Below are 10515 nucleotides of genomic sequence, written 5' to 3' on the forward strand. Positions count from 1 at the left end.
ATTTGTGCGTGTATATATATATACATTATTATTTTCAGTTTTTCTTAAAGTCCTTAAACCTTTCATAAAGTGCATAATTTTCCCATCCAATCCCGCTAATGGAACCTTTATCATACGGTTGAACAGATTTTTTAACATTAACATGCCAGTTATTGGTGACATTAAAAAATGGATCCTCATTTTCTGCCTCTTTCTGTAATTTTAAAGCGGTTTTATTCTTACACCTATTTGCCCTAATACTTCCAATAACGTCTGGATTGAACAGATCATCATTTTCATCGCTATACCCATCGGTTAAATTCCAAGGAGTGTCTATTTCATTGGAGTCGTCAGGCAAACGTTTTATCCTATTATAGGATATCCTTTTGGCTTCACCAACCTCTTTTACTGAAATGTAACATAGAAATGGGAAATATAAAAAAGTCATGACCCAGTTGTGTAAAGTTTTCCACTTACGGATTTTGAAACGGCACAAACAATAGGATATAGGGAACAAAGATAATTCAACCAAGTTCAAGGGGGGGACATATACGTTTTCATCAGGGGCTCTAATAAATCTCAACGTTTTTTGAGCTAACAATGCAAAATATTCGTTATTGGCATTGTCTATAATGTTTTGATATGCTGTAGAATACAAAGCAATCAAAATGTTTAGTAAAATAACGGTGACAATAAAACAGTAGCTGTAATATAACACAGCAGCGTATGGGTAGGCGAAGTTTTCAAACGTATTAAAAGAACCATATCCTAAAATTGTTAGTAATAAATTCCCAATTATAGGACCGGTGATTTCACGTTTACCATCAGCAGAATCTAACCCTAAAAAGCCTTGTAGAAATCCAAGCATAATCAAAATTAGTAGGAAAAAAAAAATAAGACTCTCCTTCATCATTTGTTTCAAAACGACTAATAATGCGCCAACAAAGGTTTGAGAATCTAGATATAACAATAATCTAGACCAAATCAGTGGGCTCACGCATGATAAGATACGATAGGCCATTTTATCCCAATATTCATTTTGGGAACTATCTGGATTGCCAGGACATTTAAACAACCCCATAAATCTGAAAATAACACTAATGACAATAATAGTGTACATAGAATCATTGAAAACGTTCCAAAATGAAAGATAATTACTACCTACGTGGTAAATTTTAACTATTTCATCGTAGATAAAACCAACAGTGAATATATAAAATAAACTTTCAAAAAAATCAATTGGACTCACCGCTGCTGAGCCTTTGGAATTGACAACAATAGAAAACAAAATTAAATAAACAACGCTGAAAAAAATTTCCAATATATTCTGATATATGGGAGACTTAATCCTTTCCGGATGAAAATGTGGTTTTATTTTAGTTATACCAATAGTGTCACAAATTTCGTATTGGCTAGTATCAGTCTTACTTTGGACAATCCAACCCCTCCATAACCATTTTAAACAGCGCTGATATCCACTACTACTAATAACAATTGTTGCATGCATATCACTCGCCAATTCAAAAGCACTTCTTGGATCACTATCTTCATCATTTTCATTTATAACATATCTGCGGCACAACATGTTAATAAACAAATGTTCAAAATGACCTATTTGTTCTTCTTCTTCTAAAATAATTTTACAGATGGTTTGAGCAGTAGTGGCCCTCAAATTATGTAACTCTTCATTAAACAATTCGTATTCTGCTAAGCTCCAATACCACTCACAAACTTTTAGTAAACAAAAAATAAGAACAGCTTGGTATTTCATGTATGATTTCTCTTCTTTTAAGTTGCCACCACAAGCTTCTCTAGCCAATTTTATTACATTGACATTTAAAATACGGGAATTATCACAAATGATTAGATTTTCATCAAATGCAATTGGAATGATATTGTCAATTAATTCTTTTAAATTGATGCATATTCTAAGAACTTGACGACTGTTGGGAGGTATAGGGGAGATTTTCACCTGACCATTGTGAATTGGTAATAATGGGTAACGAGAATCTTTACAATTATCATGATCTCTGGTAGCGTCCTCTAATAAAGTCTTAGGGGGCATAATATGATGACTTATTTATTTATTTCTAGGTTGTTCTGTTTTGTTTTGTTTTATGGACAGTAATCTAATCAGTTGGACACTTGGTTTAATGGGGGGGGGGGGGAGGATTAAAAAAGAAATATGTATATATATATATATATATACCAAGATGAAGATTATTGCTATTATAATTTGTACATTATGCCTAAAAAAACTATGCTGTTTATTTTTTTTTCTATTTGGGACAAGGCTGAAAAATGCACTTATTTGCGTTTTTTCTATAACAAAGATTTTAAGATATACTAAAATGAAAGAAATCAGATTGGAAAAAGGGAAATTATATGCTTTCGGATATTGTGCAACTCGGTATGTTTTGTTTTATGGATACCGAAAGAAATGGAAAAGAAGCTTTCGGTAACAGGGTGTGTGGGTGTTTTAAGTCCAAGTAGGTAGAAACCTTGGCGGGTATTTTATTATTATATATTTATTTATTTATTTATTTACCCGAGAAATCCGCAAAAGAGACCAAGAGCGAATAAACGTTAAACTAATCAACAAGTTTTCTGACGTACAAAACGATAAAGCTTGTTTTTTTCCCCCTTCCAAAAAAAAAGAAAAAGAAAAAGAAAGAAAGAAAAAAAAAAAAAAAGAAAAAAAAAACCTGTTCTTTTTTTCTGTATGGAGAAAAATAATAATAATAAAAAATGTTAAATATAACAAGCTAACTCTTTCATTTTTACTAAGGTTATTCTACCAGTCCCATATTTAAAATAATAATAATAATAATAATAAATATACAATTCAGGATCAACTTTTTATTTTTATTTTGATTTTGATTTTGATTTTTTTTTTTTTTTTTTTTTTTTTCAAAAATTTAACAAATAAATTTCAACTATCTCGTTATTTGCCAAATAAAATAGGAGTAAAAATAAAGTAGGAAAAAAAAGAATTTCAACCCCAATTAATAAGAAACCATGGGGAGTAATAAGAAGAAATCTTCAAAGAGGAATAAATCCAGTGTTAACTCTAACACGAATAACAATAATAATAGCATTCCTCCTTCACTCAAAGGGGTGGAGGGAGAAATGGTTAAAGATGTCCAATTTGAAACCAGTAATGCAATGGCCACCTTAAATAACAAGGCGCAGCAGCATAGAGCCAAACTTGGTAGTTCAACCACTCTATATGATGAGTCCATTGAATATCCCACTTCTAGAATTATTAGAAGAGCTCCAAATGGAGATGTAATTGTAGAAAGTTTAGAGCTACCCAATAACACTTCCAATAATAGTAATAGTGGTAGTAATTCTAATCATGCCGTTGTCAAATCCCTTTTAAACCATAAAGATACGCCTGAATTGAACTTTTATATGGATTCACATTGGGAATCATTAACTTCTGAAGAAAAAAAGGAAATTTTGAGAATCGAAAAGAGTGAAGTTTTTGAAGTTATAAAAAACTATAATAAACATGGTATTACAAAACCTACAACTACTGTTACTATCAATAACGGTAATAAAAATAATAATGATATTGATAATAGTAATAATAATAATAATAATGGTGACAATAATGATTTGAAAGATAGTAATATTAATAACAATAATAATAATAATAATAATAATAATAATAATAATAATACAACTTCTACCGGTCCCAATGGCGCTTGTAATTGTTCTATTTGTGGTCGTAGAAGTGTTAGCATTGAAGAAGACTTGGAGGATATTTATGATTATATATATATTCAAGAGAAGCTAAAATACCCTGAACTTACTTACGTTTTGTTTCATTTGAATTTAGTAAAAGAGTTGCAACAAGCTTCTAACAATAGATTACAAACACAAAGACAGCAAGAACAGCAGCTCGATAATAACGAAAAAGAATGTGTTTTTCCTAAGAACAGTACGAATGTTACCACACTAAATGCCAATGTGAACGATAATACTACTTATACAAAGTTGCCGCCGCCTTCTTATGATGATCAAAAACAAAATACCACTGCAACCAATATTGAATCTGTAAAAAAAGATGATCTTGATAATAAAATAATACCCAGCATTAATTCTCAACAAGCTACGCACCACGATAATAGTAGTAGCAGTAGTAATAATAACAATAATATTGGTGATGATGAAAATAATGATAATAATAATAATAATAATAACAATAATAATAATAACCGTAATAATGATAATAATATTGGTGGTAATACAAATTTACAGGATCACCAACAAACTTCATTTATAGATGAAAATCAAAGGAAGTTGTATGATGAATTTGCATCGGAATATATTAGTGGGCATCCAGCTATTGCTGAAGCCTATGTGAATAAAATGTTAAAATTTCCCCACATGAAAGACTTAACCGAAGATTTATTAAAGAATCATGGGAAAGGATTTTTAAAGGCAATAGAGCAGTTTGCGCCTACAAAAAGCATTAGTTCTCATAAGAACAATAGTGATGAAGATGAAAATTATGAAAATTACACAGATAATGAAGATCACCCTAATAACGCTGTAATCTCAACTTTTAAGGACAGTTCGGACCTAGAACATATTGAAGAAACTTTAAAGAAAAATAAAAATGATGAAATAAGAAAAATGTCCCCTCATGAATTTAAAGCTTTCCGTACTCTTTTGTTTAATGGAATGCTCAATAAAAAAAAATCAAATTTCGACTCCACTACGTCGTCCACTAATAATGCAATTTCATTTACCTCTAAGGAAAGCGATACTATTACTGATAGTTCCAATAATGATGTCAGTTGTGACAAGGGTGATAAGTCTGTCAACTTCAAAAATTTAGAAAACTTTGCTAAGTTAATGAATTCAAATGACCCGGAAACTATTGAATTTAGTAATAAATTGATTCAAACGCTGCGTCTTATGAGAAATGAAAAAAAAATTGGCAAAGAAAAAAATGTGGATGAATACGAAAGCGATGGTAAAGATAATGAAGAGAAGAAGGCTAGCAAAGAAGATACTGCCAATAGCAACATTATGAATAATAAAGCTGACACTTTACCTTTGAGTATTGAAGACACAGATGAAAGACATATGCAACTTTTGAGACAAGAAATGTTTGAAAATATAGTGAAATTTACTGATTCTAATGGCAATAAAGTAAATGGCAACGTTAATGAGGGTACCTATAGTGATTTATCTAAAGAATTTCAAGATTTTATTGGAAAGGTTACTGGTACAAGTGGAATGCTTCACACATTATTGGCACAAAATAACAGTGAAAATAAGAAAAAGATTGAAGAGTTAAATCCAAGTGAAGAAGAAATCAATGAGATCACAGAAGAATATATGGATGATGAAAGTGTTCACCTTCAACACATGGCACAATTACGCCATAGCCTTGAACAGGAACACAAACTGCATATACAAAATCAGTGCTATCACGGCAAAAACGATAAAGAAGATGACGGTGCTGGAGAACCTAGGTGTTCATGTAATCATGAGTTTGATGGATACGACGATGATGATGATAACGATGATTACGATGATAATTATGAGGAGGAGGAGGGCGACGACGAGGACGATGATGATGATGATGATGATGAAATAGATGAGGAGCAACGTATTGAAGAGGGCCGAAGATTAATTCAAATTGCCATTACTAAGATTCTGCAAAAAAAATTAATTGAATCGTTTAAAATGAAACAAGCTGAAAAAAGTAGGCTGAAATTGTTGGAAGAATTGGAAAACGAAGAACAGAAAAAGAAAGCCAAGGTAGAAAAAAAGATGAAGAAAAGGGAAAAGGAAAAGAAGAAGAAAAAACAACAACAATTAGCTAGGGAAAAAGAACGTGAATTAAAAAAACTAGAGGAGCAAAAAAAAAAAGGGAAGCCGAGGAAAAGGAGCTCAAAAGGAGAGAAATACAAAGAAAAAAAGCTGAAGAAGCCAAGAGACGCAGGGATGAACAGTTGAAAAAAAAGATTGAAGAACAACGTCGTAAAGAGGAGGAAGAAGAAAAGCAACGTAAATTAAAAGAAGAGGAAAAAAGAAAAAAGGATATGGAACGCAAAAAGCGAGAGGAGGAAAAGAAATTGGAAAAAGAAAAGAAAATTAAAAGGCTAGAAGAGTTAAAGAAAAAGAAAAAACAAGAGGAAGTATTAAAAAATGAGAACCAGAGAAAGGAAAAACTAAAGCTGGAGAAGGATGAACAACAAGAGAAAATGAAGTTTTTTTCTGGTTTACCATATGGTAATCCTAAGGAAAATTTTGTTCCTACTTTTTCTTCTTCTTCTTCCAGTTACAGCCCACATTTTACTAATATGGAAAGTACTCTTCCTAATAATACTAGCGCTTTATCAAATTGTGATACATCCATTTTAACAAATATGTTGTTAACGCCACAGGCTGATGGTGATGTAGTACCTATAGCCAACCAAATTCCCAGCACAAGTGCTAATGACAATTGTACATCACAATCATTGTTTCAAAATAAATCACCATTGCCTTTGTTGTCTTCGAAATTTGCAGATATCTCTAAAAATGACGTTACTAATACCAATACTCCAACACAGACAACTACTACAGCTAATGTCGGTAATAATCTTTTATTCGGCGCTAGTTATAAGAGCAACAATAACAGTAGCAAAAACGGCAATGATAATAATGGTGGTGGTGGTGGTGGTGGTGGTAGTAGTACTGGTAAGACATCTTTGCCCTTTAATTCACTTATTAGTATGGAAGACACACATAAATCTGTAAATGATTTGGTGTCACAATTTAATTTGAATCCCGCTTCCATTCAAACGTTAGGTGGCAACAATAATGGCATGAACTCCCCTAGCAACATTAACAGTTCTATTGGTTTGAGCCTACAACATCCAATATCTGCTTCAAATTATATCACTAATTCTGGTGTTGTAAATGCAGCTGATAATCTGTCTGTTCCTTCTATATACCAGTCTTCTGGTTTATCATGGGATGGTATTAATAGCTCTAATAGTGTCCCTCAACAACAACAACAACAACAACCTATTACTAGCACAAATAATAGTTTGGATCAATGTCCCGCAATGCTGCCTTGTTTACCATCTGCTTTGAATACTATACGTTCCAATCCAAGTGCCTCTGGATCATTATTAGATTCATCAATAGTTGCCTCTAACCTTGGGAATGATAATTTATCAAATATTGGTTACAGCAATGGTGGAACATCATCAAACTCTATTGCTAATAATATTACTAATTCTGCAACACCAAACAATGTAATTGATAATGAGCAAGCGCTGTATAATAATTTGTTTTCAAATTTTACAGTAACAGCATCAAATGATAGCAATATTAAGAGTGTTTTAAACAGTAACAATAATGCCACAATGAATTCTGCTTCTGCAACCAATAAAACAGTGATTTCCAATGTAGCAAATGATTTACCAAATAACTCATCAACTCAAGTCTACAATACTATTGATTTAGGTGCACACAGAAAATCTATTTGGGCTAAAACTAATGAAAATACATCTCCATCTGCGGCAAATACAAGTAATCCTTCTCCTGCCAATGCTTCTTCTTCTACGCCATCATCATCATTGTCATCGACATCATCTTCATCTTCCTCTTCCTCAGCTATTACCCCTTCATCATCAGCGATTGTTAATAGTGCCATTGATGTCGACAATCGTTTCAATCCTTCTAATAGTACAAATTCTATTGGTACAATTACCTCTATGAGTAATTATTCTTCACAGATATCCCAAGCAGGACATGAACAACAACAATATTCGGAAATACTACCCAATTTAAGCTCTATTATTTATCAGAGTTATTTATTGGGTAATAATCTGAATGGTGCCACCCAACCAATCTATGTTCCAGTAGAGTTTATTTATCAAAATGTTTTGAAATATTTACCTAGTCCGGCGATATTAACTTTTACCATGTTTATTAATCAATTATTATCTATGAATTCAAGTTACAAGATTGATGTAGTGAGTAACGACAATATTAATATATCGCATGTTAAGATTCAAAATTATTTTCCTAGCATTAGTAATTCAAGTAACGCAAATACTGCTATTAATAACAATAATTTTTTTACTGGTTCCTTTGGGAATACTTTGGCAAATTCATCGTCAGCTGGCTGCCAATTTCAATCCACGCATAGCACAAATTCCAATATATGGAGCTAGGCTAAAATGATAGAAGACGAAATAAATTACGCTAATGATATAATCTATGCTTACTTTATTGGATGATTGTAAACATATTTTATTATATTCTAGAGTACCATCATATAATTATAAAATAGCTGTCTAATTTATATAATCAGGTTTTCCTAAACTTTTTTCTTTTTTCTTTTTTTTTTTTTTTTCTCCTTGTTATCATTTTCCTCTTTTATTACTCCTTTCTTTTTACCCTTCCTTCTTCCCTCATATTTATTAATGTTAAGTTTGACATTACTGTATAGCTTTTTTTAGTTTAGACGTTTGTAAAATAATTAATATTTTTAAAAAAAAATTTCTCGCTTTTTGACATCGAGCATATGGTTTATTTTTTTTTTTCCTTTTTTTTTTTTTTGTTTTATTTTTTTTTTTATACTTTTGTATTTTTGAAACGCACGTTAAAATATAATAAATCCTGTTCCTTATAATTATTACGCACTAGTTCTAAAATTACTTATGATTTAAGTTTGTATCTAGCTTGTAAATATAATATAAAGAAAAAAAAAAATAAGGAAAAAATAATTGCATTTATTAAGGTTAGGGCTAGCTTAATAATAATAATCATAGACAAGTGCCGATTATTGTTTCCACATTTAGAACTATTGTCCCAGGTTTATCATATATGGTTACTTATTAGTTACATTATTCGAAATTCTACACACACATTAGCTTATTAAGGACTTTTTTTTTTTTTTTTTTTTTTTTTTCTTTCATTGTTAATTAATTTTTTTTTATTGTCAACCTCATATTTCCAGTTTTTTTTTTTTTTTTTTTTTTTTTATCACAAAACTTGACTAACGTACAACAAAGTGTTGTCTTTCTGTTTTATAGTGAAACAACTTTCAAATCAATTAACATATAATAAATAAATAAATAAAGAATGAGCTCTGAAAATAACATTATAAGAAGAAAGCTAGTAATAATCGGAGATGGTGCATGTGGAAAGACATCTTTATTATACGTTTTTACCTTAGGTAAATTTCCAGAACAGTATCAACCAACAGTTTTCGAAAACTATGTTACGGATTGTCGAGTTGATGGAATAGATGTGCAGTTGGCTCTTTGGGATACGGCTGGTCAGGAAGAATATGAAAGATTAAGACCACTATCATATTCCAAAGCGGACGTGATAATGATTGGGTTCGCTATTGATGATCCGGAATCATTATATAATACGAGAACAAAGTGGATACAAGAAGTTGTCAGGTATTGTCCCCAAGCACCTGTTATTCTAGTTGGTCTAAAGAAAGATTTGCAAGATAATTATAAACCGAGTAGGGATGGTTATAATAAAGAATTTGTTAAAAAAGAAGACGTTATTAGAATAGCGAATGAGATTGGTGCAAAAAAATACATGTTTTGTAGTGCATTAACTGGAGAAGGTGTTGATGATGTTTTTGAAGTTGCTGTTAGAACAAGTTTATTAGTTAACAAAAATCATGATAATGGGTGTTGTATCATATCATGATAGGTTATGGGGGGTTTTTTTTTTTGTTTTTTTTATGATAATGGGGGTATTTAATTACCACTTCCAATAATACCAATAATAAATTTAGAGATTAGCAAATTACTGTTTCTTAATATTTTTTTTATTTGATCTAATTATTAATTCAAGCTTATTTTTATTAAGCTCTTTATCAATGCCTATAATTCCAATATTTTTTTTTATTTTATTTTGTTTGTACCTTTCATTTTTAATTCTCACAATAGATTAATTATCGTTTCCTTTTCATTGATTCTGTATTTTTTTTTTTTTTTTTTTTTAAAAAAGTCTACTCCTATTTAGTTACCTTCGGTCCTAAGATAAAAAAAAGAAAAAGGAAAAAAGTTTATATCAGCCTTCCATTGATATATTATATATATCTATTTACTTTTCAAAACAATTTTTTTATAAATTGATATTACCAATGGTTTTTATTATAATCGAATTTCTTTTATTTGTAATAAAAACATATTTATAAAAATAAAAATAAAAATAAAAATAAAAATAGACTAGAATAATAAATAAGTAATTCGTAAGAAATGATTTTATATGTTAAAAAAAAAAATATCTTGAAAGATTATTTTATTCCATTCTGAATCTCATTTTTATTTGTATTAAAAATCTCATTTGTTGTGTTATATTTATAGATTATAATTGTATGACCTATGTTTCATATTACGACAGCTCAATAAATTACGACTCCATGGCCAAGCTGGTTAAGGCGTGCGACTGTTAATCGCAAGATCGAGAGTTCAATCCTCTCTGGGGTCGTACAAAATGTTATATCCTTTTTTTTCTTTCTTTTTTTTTTTTCCTTCATTTTCATTT

The 10515-nt window shown here is 30.5% G+C and overlaps 3 protein-coding genes and 1 non-coding gene across 4 annotated transcripts; 3 read left to right on the forward strand and 1 right to left on the reverse strand.

Annotated features, from left to right (window-relative positions):
- Nucleotides 1-34: 34 nt before the first annotated feature.
- YVC1 (Yvc1p) lies at nt 35-2044 on the reverse strand (the record flags this gene model as incomplete). Its single annotated transcript, XM_046076962.1, has 1 exon — nt 35-2044. The coding sequence occupies one exon, from the start codon at nt 2042-2044 to the stop codon at nt 35-37; it is 2010 nt and encodes a 669-aa protein (XP_045935370.1).
- Nucleotides 2045-2997: 953 nt separating this feature from the next.
- NST1 (Nst1p) lies at nt 2998-5958 on the forward strand (the record flags this gene model as incomplete). The annotated part of the gene is made up of 1 exon (XM_046077587.1): nt 2998-5958. The coding sequence occupies one exon, from the start codon at nt 2998-3000 to the stop codon at nt 5956-5958; it is 2961 nt and encodes a 986-aa protein (XP_045935371.1).
- Nucleotides 5959-9084: 3126 nt separating this feature from the next.
- RHO2 (Rho family GTPase RHO2) lies at nt 9085-9672 on the forward strand (the record flags this gene model as incomplete). The annotated part of the gene is made up of 1 exon (XM_046077588.1): nt 9085-9672. One exon carries the CDS (start codon nt 9085-9087, stop codon nt 9670-9672), a length of 588 nt encoding a protein of 195 aa, XP_045935372.1.
- A 712-nt stretch (nt 9673-10384) lies between these two features.
- On the forward strand, nt 10385-10458 carry SCDLUD_002933. Its single transcript has one exon. It is a non-coding gene; the product is annotated as a tRNA-Asn (tRNA).
- The last annotated feature ends 57 nt before the right edge of the window (nt 10459-10515 follow it).

The sequence above is a fragment of the Saccharomycodes ludwigii genome, chromosome III, assembly GCF_020623625.1.
Source record: "Saccharomycodes ludwigii strain NBRC 1722 chromosome III, whole genome shotgun sequence".
Taxonomy (NCBI): Eukaryota; Fungi; Ascomycota; class Saccharomycetes; order Saccharomycodales; family Saccharomycodaceae; genus Saccharomycodes; species Saccharomycodes ludwigii.